This window comes from Petromyzon marinus, chromosome 75 (assembly GCF_048934315.1).
Source record: "Petromyzon marinus isolate PM22_M1 ecotype Great Lakes invasive population chromosome 75, UKy_Petmar_22M1.pri1.0, whole genome shotgun sequence".
In the NCBI taxonomy this organism is placed as follows: Eukaryota; Metazoa; Chordata; class Hyperoartia; order Petromyzontiformes; family Petromyzontidae; genus Petromyzon; species Petromyzon marinus.
The window spans coordinates 8,142,238-8,158,235 of NC_133741.1; the positions used below are offsets into that span (position 1 = coordinate 8,142,238).

General features: G+C 50.5%; 1 protein-coding gene across 1 annotated transcript; it reads left to right on the forward strand.

Moving 5' to 3' along the window:
• The first annotated feature begins 634 nt into the window (after window positions 1–634).
• On the forward strand, window positions 635–15,673 carry LOC116958318 (dual specificity tyrosine-phosphorylation-regulated kinase 4-like). The gene is made up of 8 exons (XM_076056470.1): window positions 635–744; window positions 5,607–5,745; window positions 7,903–7,978; window positions 9,077–9,249; window positions 10,246–10,306; window positions 11,191–11,308; window positions 11,693–12,326; window positions 15,647–15,673. Exons 1-8 carry the CDS (start codon window positions 635–637, stop codon window positions 15,671–15,673), a joined length of 1,338 nt encoding a protein of 445 aa, XP_075912585.1.
• The last annotated feature ends 325 nt before the right edge of the window (window positions 15,674–15,998 follow it).

Here is a 15,998-nt window from a genome sequence, read left to right on the forward strand (position 1 = left end):
CTTACTGCTAAATATCAACTAACTCACTAAATAATAACCTGCCGTAAGACTACTGCTGTGAATCAAAGTTAACCAACAGAATAATAACTGCCGTACCACTATTGCTAACTACAAACTAACAACAACAATCGCCATTGGCCACTAGGTGGCGGTGACGTCACCACGTTGCTTCTGCCAGGCCATGTGCACCTTGAGGCTACGTGAAGTGTAACCAACAGACCTATGGAGACCCACAGAGACACCCACACAGAGATACCCACAGAGACACCCACACAGAGACACCCACAGAGACACCCAGACCCACACAGAGATACCCACACAAAGATACCCACACAGAGACCCACAGAGAGCTACAGAGACACCCAGACCCACAGAGACACCCGGACCCACAGAGACACCCGGACCCACACAGAGACACCCACAGAGACACCCACACAGAGTCACCCACGCAGAGACACCCACACAGAGACACCCACACAGAGAGTCACCCACGCAGAGTCACCCACACAGAGTCACCCACACAGAGTCACCCACACAGAGTCACCCACACAGAGTCACCGTCATCGATTTCGCGACCTTCCACCTCCCGCTCCACAGCCCCTCGATAGCGGCCTGCCAGAGAAGGGAGCTGAAGATGGCCAAGGAGCTGCAGGGCAGGGCCAGCGATGAGCGCTACGGAGTCATCCGGGTCCTCGACACGTTCCAATTCCGCGGGCACAATTGCCTCGTCGTCGAGCTCTTGAAGTACGCGAACCTCCGCTTACCCCCACCCACCCCACCCACCCCACCCACCCACCCACCCCGCCCACCCACGTGCGTGTCCATTGCTCCGCTCGATGGTTTCTTTATTTCGGAATTAATATTGATTTAACGGTTAATCAAGCAACTCAATTCGTCGATTTATCACTTTGAATGAGTTTCACTCGCAGGGCTGTCGCGACCAATGTCATCCTTAATAGGTTTGGTTTGTTTTTTGGGGGGGGTTGGATCGCGTAAATGCATCAATGTCGTGTCGTGAAATCCGCCACCACCCGACACGGCCGACTAGTAAGGGTTCAGTGATGAAGGTTTTTTTGTGGATTAGATCGCCGTTATTTATAAACGTGTCGTTAACCCTCCACCACCCGACACGGCCAATCGGCAAAAATAAAGTGTCACGTTGACAAAAGGCAAAATTCGTTCACTGCTTTAGCCCACCGGTGTGTTGAAGAGTGAACCCACAACGTTTACAGCTTGTTGTCACGCAGACAGAACGTGGCAATTCGTTGGGGTCATCCTGGATTCAAGACTGAATTTTGAAGGGCACATTGATTATATTGGTAAAAAGACAAAAATAAAAGATTGGTTTTCTGTATCGACACAGGCACTGCTTACCCGCCAATGTTCCGTTTGGAATTGATGAAAGCTACCATACCGCCTCTACTTGACTACTGTGACATCGTGTATAAATCAGCCCCAAGTACTGTACTGAAGAAGCTTGATTCCATCTATCACTCGGCCTTAAGATTGACATTGAACTGCCCGTATAGGACTCACCGCTGTGATCTCTACATTGGGTAAAACTGAACATCTCTTAATGTTCGACGGATTGTGCACCAGATATTATTCATTCACGATGTACTTACGAAAAAATCCGCAGACTACCTGCTGGATCTCCTCTCTGCTTCAAAGAACAAATTTGACCTAAGGTCTTCGCTCATTTACCAGCTTTCACATTCCCTATTGCCGTGCAAATACTGGAGGAAGGGCCTTTGCTATCGATGCAAAGGCCCTGCCAATAAACTGCAACTTGAATCACTGCTTATGAGATCTTCACTCAAAACTGCTCTAGAGGAGTTGTACACCCCTAGCTGCCACTGCTATTCAGTGGCCTAAAATAAAATAAAATGTTTCGCTCCGGATGACCGCTGCAAAGTATTATCTGTATTTTGATTTAGCGCGCTGATCTTAAAGGTGCATTTTAAAATGTGATACTCCGACCGATGCTCCTGCTATTGTGGAGTGACTCATGCAGCCAGCTATGGCTCTAGGGTTTGGTGGTACATGTTGTTTATGTAGTTTATTGTAAAAAAATTCGGTCACAGTTTCTATGATCACTGTTACATTGCTTTTATGACTTTATTTTGGTGATTTTGAAAACGTTTTTTTTGGTTTGGACATGTTTGTTTTGTTGTAGTACGGCGTTAGACTGACGGCCTTAATCTAAAGTTGTCTTGTGGTTGTTGTTTGACTTTGCATCCCACACTGGGATTTTTGCACGCAGCGTTGGTGGTGTGCACGGTGCTTTTTCTGGAATATTTTTGCTGTTTTTTCCCCATGGATTTTCTGTTTTGCACAGTCAACACACACAAAGTCACCTTAAGATGTTTTTCTTGGTCGTGTTTTTGGTTTTTGTTTGTTGCGGTTGCACCCGATTCAAGAACCGGATGGCTCACGGGGCTATACCAAAATAAATGAAACTGAAACTAGTGTGTAGTGTAAAGTGTAGTGTATAGTGTAGTGTATAGTGTAGTGTAAAGTGTAGTGTAGTGTGTAGTGTATAGTGTAGTGTATAGTAGTGTGTAGTGTATAGTGTAGTGTGTAGTGTATAGTGTAGTGTATAGTGTAGTGTATAGTGTAGTGTACAGTGTAGTGTATAGTAGTGTGTAGTGTAGTGTGTAGTAGTGTAGTAGTGTATAGTGTAGTGTACAGTGTAGTGTATAGTAGTGTGTAGTGTAGTGTAAAGTGTAGTGTGTAGTAGTGTAGTGTATAGTAGTGTAGTGTATAGTGTAGTGTATAGTGTAGTGTATAGTAGTGTAGAGTGTAGTGTATAGTGTAGTGTATAGTGTAGTGTATAGTGTAGTGTATAGTGTAGTGTATAGTAGTGTGTAGTGTAAAGTGTAGTGTGTAGTAGTGTAGTGTATAGTGTAGTGTACGTTACATGTTTTTGTTTATTATTTTTTTGTTTTATATTTTTATTATTTTATTGTTTTCCTTCTACTACGCGGGGGTGACTTTACCGAAAGAACCAAGAATAATAATTTTATTGTTTTACAATAATTTAATTGTTTTATATTTTTATTATTTTATTGTTTCCCTATCTACGTGGTGGTGACTTTACCGAAAGAACCAAGAATAATAATTTTATTGTTTTACAATAATTTTATTGTATTATATTTTTATTATTTTATTGTTTCCCTTCTACGTGGCGGTGACTTTACCGAAAGAACCAAGAATAATAATTTTATTGTTTTACAATAATTTTATTTTTTATATTTTTATTATTTTATTGTTTCCCTATCTACGTGGTGGCGGTGACTTTACCGAAAGAACCCAGAATAATAATTTTATTGTTTTACAATAAGTGTATTGTTTTATATTTTTCTTATTTTATTGTTTCCCTATCTACGTGGCGGTGACTTTACCGAAAGAACCAAGAATAATAATTTTATTGTTTTACATTAATTTTATTTTTTATATTTTTATTATTTTATTGTTTCCCTATCTACGTGGCGGTGACTTTACCGAAAGAACCAAGAATAATAATTTTATTGTTTTATATTTTTATTATTTTATTGTTTCCCTATCTACGTGGCGGTGACTTTACCGAAAGAACCAAGAATAATAATTTTATTGTTTTACAATAATTTTATTGTTTTATATTTTATTATTTTTATTGTTTCCCTATCTACGTGGCGGTGACTTTACCGAAAGAACCAAGAATAATAATTTTATTGTTTTACAATAATGTTATTGTTTTATATTTTTATTATTTTATTGTTTCCCCTATCTACGTGGTGGTGACTATACCAAAAGAACCAAGAATAATAATTTTATTGTTTTACAATAACTTTATCGTTTTATATTGTTATTATTTTATTGTTTCCCTTCTACTACGTGGTGACTTTACCAAAAGAACCAAGAATATGAATCCCTGCAGTCACGAAAGCTTTAAATCGAAAAATCACTAAACTATAAACTATTTTTATTTTTCTATTTAAAGCTTTCGCGACTGCAGCTATTCATATTATTGGTTGTTTCGGTAAAGTCACCGCCACGTAGATAGGGGAAACAAAAAAATAATAAAAACATAAAACAATAAAATTATTATTCTTGGTTCTTTCGGTAAAGCCACCGCCGTCACGTAGATAGGGAAACAATAAAATAATAAAAATATAAAACAATAAAATTATTGTAAAACAATAAAATTATTATTCTTGGTTCTTTCGGTAAAGTCACCGCCACGTAGATAGGGGAATAATAAAATATATAAAATATATAAAACAATAAAATTATTGTAAAACAATAAAATTATTATTCTTGGTTCTTTCGGTTAAAGTCACCACCATGTATTTACGTATCTACGTGGCGGTGACTTTAACCGAAAGTACCAAGAATAATAATTACATAGGGAAACAATGAAAATAATCAAATATATATAAACAATAAAATTCCCACGACGTTTCGACCGCAACGCAAGCAGTCATCATCAGGTGCGAAATCCAACGGCAAGAAACATTTTAAAGGAGTGGCGCTTTGTGTTTATTTATTTTTAAACGTTAGCACCACGGAGAGCGATTTGACAGTTTGTTTAGATGGACGCAGGAAGTCCTCGCGATTCAACGGAAACGCTCCCCACGAATTACACGTTCACATTTTTTTAAAAAATATATATAATATAGTAATAAAATATTTCCACTGAAAGGTTAGTGAGAAAATTATGAAATGATACATTATTAATAGGTGGGTAATGATGCAACACAAAAAAATAACGCCTGATAAGATGGTAATAAAATGACGGAACAATTGTAAAACAGCAACGAGGATATTGTGATGAAATAAAAATATACCGCTCGTAGAAATCAAAATCGTGAAACGCTGATAATAAAGCAATAATGAAAATAATGCGTTGATTAAATTGCGATGAAATCGTAGCGATAAAACGATGGTGACAAAATAATAAATTATTCTTAGTTCTTTCGGTAAAGTCACGTTGAAGGGAAACAATAAAATAATAAAATATACATAAAACAATAAAAAATATTGTATAAAAATAATTGTATTAAAAACATTTTTTTAATTGTTTGATATATATTTTATTGTTTCCCTTCAACTTGACTTTACCGAAAGAACTAAGAATATGAATTACTGCAGTCATGAAAGCTTTAAATAAAATTTTTATAAAATAGTTGAAATTACAATAAAATCATTAAATCATTATATTCTTGGTTCTTTCGGTAAAGTCACCACGTTGAAAGGGAAACAATAAAAACTATAAAAATATATATACACGTAAAACAATAAAACTCTCACGACGTCACTTTACCGAAAGAACCAACAATATGAATCACTGCCAGTCACGAAAGCTTGAAATCGAAATTTAACGAAATCACCGTCGTAAAATACTCAACGTCGTTTTGCGGGCGTTGGCTCCGTCAGCGCAAGCAGTGGGGCGTGGCGAGGCCGCGGATGAACACCGGCGGAGCGACGAGGCTTTACACCACCCCCCCCCCAACCCCCCCGCAAAACTAACCAAGTGGTACAGTCCGTTTGGGGCCCTGCGGACGTCATCGGAACGGCAAAGGGGTTTTTATTTAACGTCGTCGTTGTTGTCGTTGTGGCCTCAGGAGGAGCCTCAAAGACGTCGTCAGAAAAGGGAGCGCCGGGCGGATCTACCCGAGGCGTCTGAGGGAGTACACCGGGGCCATCCTCGACTTCCTGCTGTACGCCAAGGGGCGGGGCGTCGTCCACGCGGACATCAAGCCGGTGAGCGGGGGGCGGGCCGCGGTGGTGGCCACCTCCCGCTGGGGCGCTCGCTCGGCTGGCGCGGAGGCGGCCACCCCCGGGGCCCACGGTCGACCCGCGGGGGGGTCAACCGTGGGCCCCGTCCGTCTGTGGGTCTCTGTGGGTCTCGATGAGTATGGGTCTCTGTGGGTCTCTGTGTGAGTCTCTATGAGTATGGGTCTCTGTGGGTCTCTATGAGTATGGGTCTCTATGAGTATGGGTCTCTGTGGGTCTCTATGAGTATGGGTCTCTATGAGTATGGGTCTCTGTGTGGGTCTCTATGAGTATGGGTCTCTGTGGGTCTCTATGAGTATGGGTCTCTGTATGTGTCTCTATGAGTATGGGTATCTGTGGGTCTATGGGTCTCTATGAGTATGGGTCTCTGTAGGTCTGTATGGGTCTCTATGAGTATGGGTCTCTGGGTGTGTATGGGTCTCTATGAGTATGGGTCTCTGTGTGTCTGTATGTGTCTCTATGAGTATGGGTCTCTGTGGGTCTATGGGTCTCTATGAGTATGGGTCTCTGTAGGTCTGTATGTGTCTCTATGAGTATGGGTCTCTGGGTGTGTATGGGTCTCTATGAGTATGGGTCTCTGTGTGTCTGTATGTGTCTCTATGAGTATGGGTCTCTGTAGGTCTGTATGGGTCTCTATGAGTATGGGTCTCTGGGTGTGTATGGGTCTCTATGAGTATGGGTCTGTATGGGTCTCTGTGTGTCTGTATGTGTCTCTATGAGTATGGGTCTCTGTGGGTCTGTATGGATCTCTGAGTATGGGTCTCTGTGGGTCAGTATGTGTCTCTGTGGGTCTGTATGGGTCTCTATGGGCCTGTTGAAACACGTGTTTAGAGTGTTTGGCTGCTGTGATAAATGTCCATGCGATGATGATGCTGCTGCTGATGATGCACATGATGATATCAGCCACTTGGTTGAGCTGCTCTCATTACGTGATGGCCAGGTCGTGTCTGATGAAAGAGCTTCACAGCAGCTCTGCCGGGCCCTTACACCCTGATAGTGAAGTAAAAATAGGTTTTGTGGTTTCTTAAAACGACTTCGAACGGCAACACAAGCGATCTTGATCAGGTGTAAAAAGTAACAAATCACGGAGGTAAATACAACAAGAAGATGAGAGACGAGAATTCAACACAGCTAAGAAAAAAATCACGCGAAGCACAACCATCTTCTTTGGTTCTTTCGGTAAAGTCACCAGGTAGAATGAGAATAAAATAATAAAATAACACGATAAAATTCTCACGACGTTTCGGCCACAACGCAAGCGGCCGTCTTCAGGTGAAAGGTACGGACCTGTCGGGACGACAGAGCTTCAATAAACGATGTTAAGATTCGTAGCGACTTTTAAGCTGGTTGGGAGAAGTCGCTACGAATCTTAACATCGTTCATTGAAGCTCTGTCGTCCCGACGGGTCCGTACCTTTCACCTGAAGACGGCCGCTTGCGTTGTGGCCAAAACGTCGTGAGAATATTATTGTGTTATTTTATTTTATCAATTTATTATTTTAGTCTCATTCTACATGACTTTACCGAAAGAACCAAAGAAGATGAATCCTTGCAGTCACGAAAGCTTTAAATAGAAGCACGACCAGTCAGGCCAACAACACAGTTAGACACTTACCTGGCGAACCACGAAATTTAACACTCTTCTGAAATTCGTGGTCCACCAGGTAAGTGTCTAACTGTGTTGTTGACCTGACTGGTTGTGCTTCACGTAATGTTTTTTCCTAGGTTTGTTGAATTCTCGTCTCTCATATTCTTGTTGTATTTACCTCCGTGATTTGTTTTTTTTACTTTACACCTGATGAGGATCGCTTGTGCTGCGCGTCGAAACGTCGCGATTGATTTATTTCAATATAATTTTACGGTATTCCTACACACGTGACTTTACCGGAAACAAACAACGAGCGATTTACACGGTCACGAAAGCTTTAATTCTTCATTGACTTCGAACGGGTCTCAGGCACGTGGCCCGTGTCACAAGTCGGGGTGGGGGGTGGGGCGGGTGGGGAGGGCTGCCCGTGTGGGTGTAAATGCGTCACCTCGCGTGATCGACCCACTGCTGGCTGGACGCTCCTGCCATAACCTCCGAGCGTGGAATCCCTTCCCCCGTCTCTGCTCTTTGTTCCAGGACAACATTCTGCTCACCGCGGACGGCAAAGTGAGGGTCAACGACTTCGGATGCAGCTTCTACCTGAAGTATAAAAGTGAGCGAGTGGGGCTTTTGCGTGCGTGGAGTTTTATATATATATATATTTTTTGCTCGGGGGTTATCTCGCGTCAACGTCATCGTTGCGTTTGTAATTCTAGACTTGAAGCTTTCGTGACTGCAAGGATCCATACTCTTTGGTTCTATTCGGTAAAGTCACGTAGGTAAAAAAAATAAAACAACAAAAATCACGACGTTTCGGCCACAACACAAGCGGCCTTCATCAGGTGAAGGGACCAGGCTGTCTGGAGGACAGCGCTGGAGTGGAACACAGCCACGCTCAGGCCGCGGACCTTTAAGCTGTGTGCGAGGAAACAAGGTGCCTTGACAAAGGAATTAGCATAACAAATTAGCATTTGATTGGCCGACTTAGCATAGAGGTGGTGTACGTGCGGGTGCACATACCGGTTGGCGCGAGACAGCCTGATCCCTTCACCTGATGAAGGCCGCTTGTGTTGTGGCCGAAACGTCGTGATTTTCGTCGTTTTATTTTTTTACCTACTACGTGACTTTACCGAACAGAACCAAAGAGTACGGATCCTTGCAAGTCACGAAAGCTTTAAATCTAGAAATGCAAACGTTGTTTTGAATTGGAATTAAGAAAGTCAAGCCAGGTCGCGTCCATTAAGCCGACAGAACACCTAAAGTGCAGCCGGCCGGTGAGGTTCAGCGTCACGCGGGCGGGACGCGGCCAATCGATTCGTCGCTTTCACAGCGCTAACCGGTGCGCTGGAGTTGTAAACCCGCTACGACGTTTACAATTCGAGCGCTTGCAGCCGAGCATCATCGTCATCATCATCGTCATCATCATCGTCATCATCATCGTCATCATCATCATCGTCATCATCATCATCGTCATCATCATCGTCGTCATCATCATCGTCATCATCGTCATCGGGCGGGCAGCCAGAGTACGCGGTCCAACCCGAAATAAAAACACTCGCCATCCGCCGTGACGTATCGGTCGCAGAAGCCGACCACGCGTTTAACCGACCGAGAGAAAAAACTGTTCCACCCGCGTCGCTGTTGACGGAGGGACCACTTTGTAGTCATCGTCGTTGTTGTTGTTGTTGTCGTTGTTGTTGTTGTTGCTCAGCCCAAACCGTGGGCGGGACGTTGCCCTACATGGCCCCGGAGCTGCTGCTGGGCTACCGTGTCACCTGCGCCGTGGACATGTGGGCCCTGGGCTGCACTGTGGCCGAGTTGGCCACCGGCAAGGTGCTCTTCAATTCACAGACCTACAAAGACCACCTGCACCGCTGCATCGAGGTACGGGCGGGTGGGTGGGTACGGTGGGTATGGTGGGTTGGTACGGTGGGTATGGTGGGTTGGTACGGTGGGTATGGTGGATGGGTACGGTGGGTATGGTGGGTGGGTACGGTGGGTATGGCGGGTGGGTGGGTACGGTGGGTATGGCGGGTGGGTACGGTGGGTACGGTGGGTCTGTATGGTGGGTGAGCGGGCGGGCAGGTCTCTATGGGTATGGGTCTCTGTGGGTCTGCACAGAGACCCATACTCATAGAGACCCCGTAAAGACTCATAGAGTTGTATTCCCTCCCATAGCCACAAACACCAGCGAGGAATATCCGAACTGGTCCTGGGCCTATCATAGGTTGAGTCAGCCTCAAACGAGTACCTGGCGTAGCGGTGTGTAGTAAACATTTTATACTGGGGGAGACAAAGGTGGCCGGGCGTGGCCCTGGGCACCCACCCCCTCGTGTGCCGTTCCGGCCTTCATAGGTGCCGCTCGCTACTAGCAGCGCTTGCCCCAGCGATGAGATGAGGCTAATACGTGGAGCGGGGGAATTGATGTCTCTTTGTACACAGTGCCGGCCTTCATAGGTGCTGCTCGCTGCTAACAGCACTTTCCCCAAGCAATCAGAGAAGGCTAAGACTAGGAGGGAGGGGATTGTTATACTGGTAGGAACGAAGTTGTAAACTGAGTGTACCAGCCTGCAATAGATTAATGTGTCCGTCCGTCCGTCCCCTTTCAATACTTTAACAAAGTGAAATCTCGTGCTGTTGGGGTGTAAAATAAAATTGCGCAAAATTCCAATGTTCCTACCAGCCCACCCTGCAGGGACCTGTTCTTTGGCCACAGTGCTGGCCTCCACACGAGCTGCCTCCGCCACTACTCACCGCTGACTGACGGCACTTGCCCCAATGGGCCCGCTGAGGCTACACCGGCTGTAACTGTCCCCCCCGCCTCCTCCTCCTCCTCCTCTACCTCCTCCTCTTTTTGTCTTCGTCGGAAATCGTGCGCAGATGCTGGGCATGCCCCCGAAGAAGATGGTGGACGAAGCCCCTTACAGGAAAAATTACTTTGGTGAGTTGAAGGGCTCGGGCAGGCTGACGCTAGCGATGTAACCCATTCCGTTTTGTTAGGTGGGGTGGGGGGGGTGGTGGCAGTGAGGCTCTTATAGGGGTGGGTGGGTGGGTGAGTGAGAGGGTGGGTGAGTGTGTATGTAGGTGGGGTGAGTGGGTGTGTAGGTGGATAGGAAGGTGGGTGGTTAAGTGGATGAGTGGGTATGTAAGTGGGTGAGTGGGTGTGTAGGTGGATAGGAAGGTGGGTGGTTAAGTGGATGAGCGGGGTGTGTAAGTGGGGTGAGTGGGTGTGTAGGTGGATAGGAAGGTGGGTGGTTAAGTGGGTGAGTGGGTATGTAAGTGGGGTGAGTGGGTGTGTAGGTGGATAGGAAGGTGAGTGGATAAAGTGGATGAGTGGGTATGTAAGTGGGTGAGTGGGTGTGTAGGTGGATAGGAAGGTGGGTGGTTAAGTGGGTGAGTGGGTATGTAAGTGGGGTGAGTGGGTGTGTAGGTGGATAGGAAGGTGGGTGGTTAAGTGGATGAGCGGGTATGTAAGTGGGGTGAGTGGGTATGTAGGTGGATAGGAAGGTGGGTGGTTAAGTGGATGAGTGGGTATGTAAGTGGGTGAGTGGGTGTGTAGGTGGATAGGAAGGTGGGTGGTTGTGGGTGAGTGGGTGAGTGGGTATGTGAGTGGGTGAGTGGGTGAGTGGGTACGTAAGTGGGTGAGTGGGTGTGTAGGTGGATAGGAAGGTGGGTGGTTAAGTGGATGAGTGGGGTGTGTAAGTGGGGTGAGTGGGTGTGTAGGTGGATAGGAAGGTGGGTGGTTAAGTGGGTGAGCGGGGTCTGTGGGCCACGTGGTGGTTGGTGACTCTGCGCGCGTCTCTCTGTCTCTCTGTCTCTCTGGAGACTCTGAGGGACTCCCCGACAACCTGTCCAAGCTGAGGCCACCGGGAAGTATCCCCCTGCACCGCGTTCTGTGGGGCCGTCACCCTCAGCTGGTGGACTTCGTCAGCCGCTGTCTGCAGTACGAAGCACGCTCACCCTCTCGCTCACCCTCTCGCTCACCCTCTCGCTCACCCTCTCGCTCACCCTCTCGCTCACCCCCCCGCTCACCACCCCATACCTGTCAACAGCTTATCGGTGCCCTGCCTCGCTGCAGACCCAATTTCAGAACTCATCGGTCACCCCCCGTGCCCCCTTATAAATCTCAGCGTTCATCCTACAAAGTCCCATCGCAAGGGAGAAACACAAACACAAATGGACACGAATTTTTTTGTTGTTGCTGCCCGAATTGAAACGGTTGCACTGTCAAATCATCTCACCATGCCCCTCTCACCACGTGTGCGCCTCCCCCCTCCCTCCTTCCCTCCCTCCTTCCCTCCCTCCCTCCCCGTGTCCCTCCCAACAGATGGGATCCGAAACTCCGGATGACGCCTAAGAAGGCGCTGGCTCACAGCTGGCTCCAAACCATCATCACCACCACCACCACCACGAGCAGCACCCCCACCACCAGCAGGGCCACGCCCACCACCAGCAAGGCCACTCCCACCGCCAGCAAGGCCACTCCCACCGCCAGCAGGGCCACTCCCACCGCCAGCAAGGCCACTCCCAACGCCAGCAAGGCCACTCCCACCGCCAGCAAGGCCACGCCCACCGCCAGCAGGGCCACTCCCACCGCCAGCAAGGCCACTCCCAACGCCAGCAAGGCCACTCCCAACGCCAGCCAGGCCACTCCCACCGCCAGCAGGGCCACCCCCACAACCAGCAGGGCCACTCCCACCGCCAGCAGGGCCACCCCCACCGCCAACAAGGCCACGCCCACCGCTAGCAGGGCCACGCCCACCACCAGCAGGGCCACGCCCACCACCAGCAGGGCCACTCCCACCGACAGCAAGGCCACTCCCACCGCCAGCAAGGCCACTCCCACCGCCAGCAAGGCCACCCCCACCACCAGCAGGGCCACGCCCACCACCAGCAGGGCCACGTCCACCACCAGCAGGGCCACGCCCACCACCAGCAGGGCCACCCCCACCCACACCGAGGCCACCCCCACCCACACCGAGGCCACCCCCACCCACACCGAGGCCACCCCCACCCACACCGAGGCCACCCCCACCACCAGCGAGGCCACCCCCACCACCAGCGAGGCCACCCCCACCACCAGCGAGGCCACCCCCACCACCAGCGAGGCCACCCCCACCACCACCGAGGCCACCCCCACCCACACCGAGGCCACCCCCACCCACACCGAGGCCACCCCCACCCACACCGAGGCCACCCCCACCCACACCGAGGCCACTCCCACCGCCAGCAGGGCCACCCCCACCACCACCGAGGCCACCCCCACCCACACCGAGGCCACCCCCACCCACACCGAGGCCACTCCCACCGCCAGCAAGGCCACGCCCACCACCAGCAGGGCCACTCCCACCGCCAGCAAGGCCACGCCCACCGCCAGCAAGGCCACTCCCACCGCTAGCAAGGCCACCCCCACCACCAGCAGGGCCACGCCCACTGCCAGCAGGGCCACTCCCACCGCCAGCAGGGCCACTCCCACCGCCAGCAAGGCCACTCCCACCGCCAGCAAGGCCACGCCCACCACCAGCAGGGCCACTCCCACCGCCAGCAGGGCCACCCCCACCACCAGCAGGGCCACCCACACCACCAGCAGGGCCACCCCCACCACCAGCAGGGCAACCCCCCACCACCAGTAGGGCCACCCTCACCACCAGCAGGGCCACCCACACCACCAGTAGGGCCACCCACACCTAGGCCACCCCCACCACCAGCGAGGCCACCCCCACCCACACCGAGGCCACCCCCACCACAAGCGAGGCCACCCACACCGAGGCCACCCCCACCACCAGCGAGGCCACCCCCACCCACACCGAGTCCACCCCCACCACCAACGAGGCCACCCCCACCACCATCGAGACCACCCCCACTACCAGCGAGGCCACGCCCACCACCAGCGAGGCCACCCCCACCAACACCGAGGCCACCCCCACCGCCAGCGAGGCCACACCCACCGCCAGCGAGGCCACGCCCACCGCCAGCGAGGCCACCCCCACCACCAGCGAGGCCACCACCAGCAGGGCCTCCCCCACCACCGCCACCACCACTCCCATCATCATCTACATCCGGCCCATCACCATCAACTGGGCCACCACCAGCAGCTGGGCCACCACCACCACCACCATCCGGGCCACCACCACCAGCTGGGCCGACACCACCAGCTGGGCCACCACCACCATCAGCAGCAGCGGCGGCACCACTCCTGTGCAGGGCTCTGCAGCTGCTGAGCCACAGTGAGCCTCTCTCTCTGTGTACCTTGCCTGGTACGCAGGAGGTTGTGGGTTCAATCCCGACCCTGATGAGATGTTAACTACCTCGCCTGGTACACAGGAGGTCGTGGGTTCAATCCTGACCCTGATGAGATGTTAACTACCTCGCCTGGTACGCAGGAGGTCGTGGGGTCGATCCCGACTGACGATGCCTGGCTGCTGCTGCTGCTGTATATTTGCAGTCTGCGTCTCTCTCTTTCTCTCATCATCATCACGGTGGCTAGGAGATGTTAACTCCCTTGCCTGGTACGCAGGAAGTCGTGGGCTCGATATCATCACGGTGATGATGACGATGATGACGACGATGACGACGATGATGACGATGATGATGATGATGGTGATGACGATGATGACGATGATGATGCGCTGCTGTGGTGCTGCTGCTTCTCTCCACAGAGCGGAGCCGGAGGAGAAGCTCCAATCACCATCGCCGTCATCATCGCCGTCATCACCATCATCATCATCGCCATCGTCATCATCACCGCTCACCACCGTGGGCCCAGCTGTGGCAGAAGCCTGATGAGAGGACGCCAGAACTGATACCGAGATTGGACTGGACACCACACTCACCACCGTCACCACACTTACCACACTCACCACCCACACTCACCACCCACACTCACCACACTTACCACACTCACCACCCACACTCACCACCGTCACCACACTTACCACACTCACCACCCACACTCACCACCGTCACCACACTTACCACACTCACCACCCACACTCACCACCCACACTCACCACCGTCACCACACTTACCACACTCACCACCCACACTCACTACCCACACTCACCACACTTACCACACTCACCACCCACACTCACCACACTTACCACACTCACCACCCACACTCACCATACTTACCACCCACACTCACCAGACTCACCACACTCACCACCCACACCACCCACACTCACCACCCACACTCACTACACTCACCACCCACACTCACCACCCACACTCACCACCCACACAACACTCACACTCACCACACTCACCACCCACACTCACCACCCACACTCACCACCCACACTCACCACCCACACTCACCACACTCACCACCCACACTCACCACCCACACTCACCACACTCACCACCCACACGCACCACCCACACGCACCACCCACACTCACCACACTCACCACCCACACTCACCATACTCACCACCCACACCACCCACACTCACCACCCACACTCACCACACTCACCACCCACACTCACCACACCCACCACACTCACACTCACCACACTCACCACCCACACTCACCACCCACACTCACCACCCACACTCACCACCCACACTCACCACCCACACAACACTCACACTCACCACCCACACTCACCACCCACACTCACCACACTCACCACCCACACTCACCACCCACACTCACCACCCACACTCACCACCCACACTCACCACCCACACTCACACTCACCACACTCACCACCCACCACACTCACACTCACCACACTCACCACCCACACTCACCACCCACACTCACTACCCACACTCACCACCCACACTCACCACCCACACAACACTCACACTCACCACCCACACTCACCACACAATGGACTACAGCTTGCCTAGCCACGCGCGCGTGTGAAGAGTTAGGATAGAGATATTATAAATAAGTTATAATGTAATCATGTGTACATATATATCTAGACATTTGTTTGATTATCGATTGTTGTTAATAAATAAGCGGACTCAACATAACGTTGCAATTGTGTTTGTTGTGGCGAGTTGCTGCTGCCTGGGTCTAAGGTGACTTGGGTTCAGATGTTGACTACCTCGCCTGGTACGCAGGAGGTCGTGGGTTCGATCCCGACCCTGACGAGATGTTGACTACCTCGCCTGGTACGCAGGAGGTCGTGGGTTCGATCCCGACCCTGACGAGATGTTAACTACCTCGCCTGGTACAGAGGAGGTCGTGGGTTCCATCCCGACCCTGACGATGCCTGCTGCTGCTGCTGTATTCGAAGTCTGCCCAGCTCTGTGTCTCATCAGCAGAAGCAAGAGACAGGCTCTGCTTGAACCAATGGTGGTGAACTGCCCAGGTGTTTGTCGTCAGATGCACCTAGCCTGGCACAGCAGTACAACCCATGGCACCCGCTGCGTCTGTCCCGTGACCTCCTCCTGCACCTAGCCTGGCACAGCAGTCAACCCATGGCACCTGCTGGGTCTGTCACGTGACCTGCCAGCAGCGACCCTTTGACACTTCACGTGGCCTCAGAGTGCATGCACCTAGCCAATACAAAGCGCCGTGGTGACGTCACAAGGGGGGCACGTCACTGAGTTGCATTGAATGAGTTCTGCACGGACGGCTTACCTAACCTATCCACACTACAAATTGCAATCA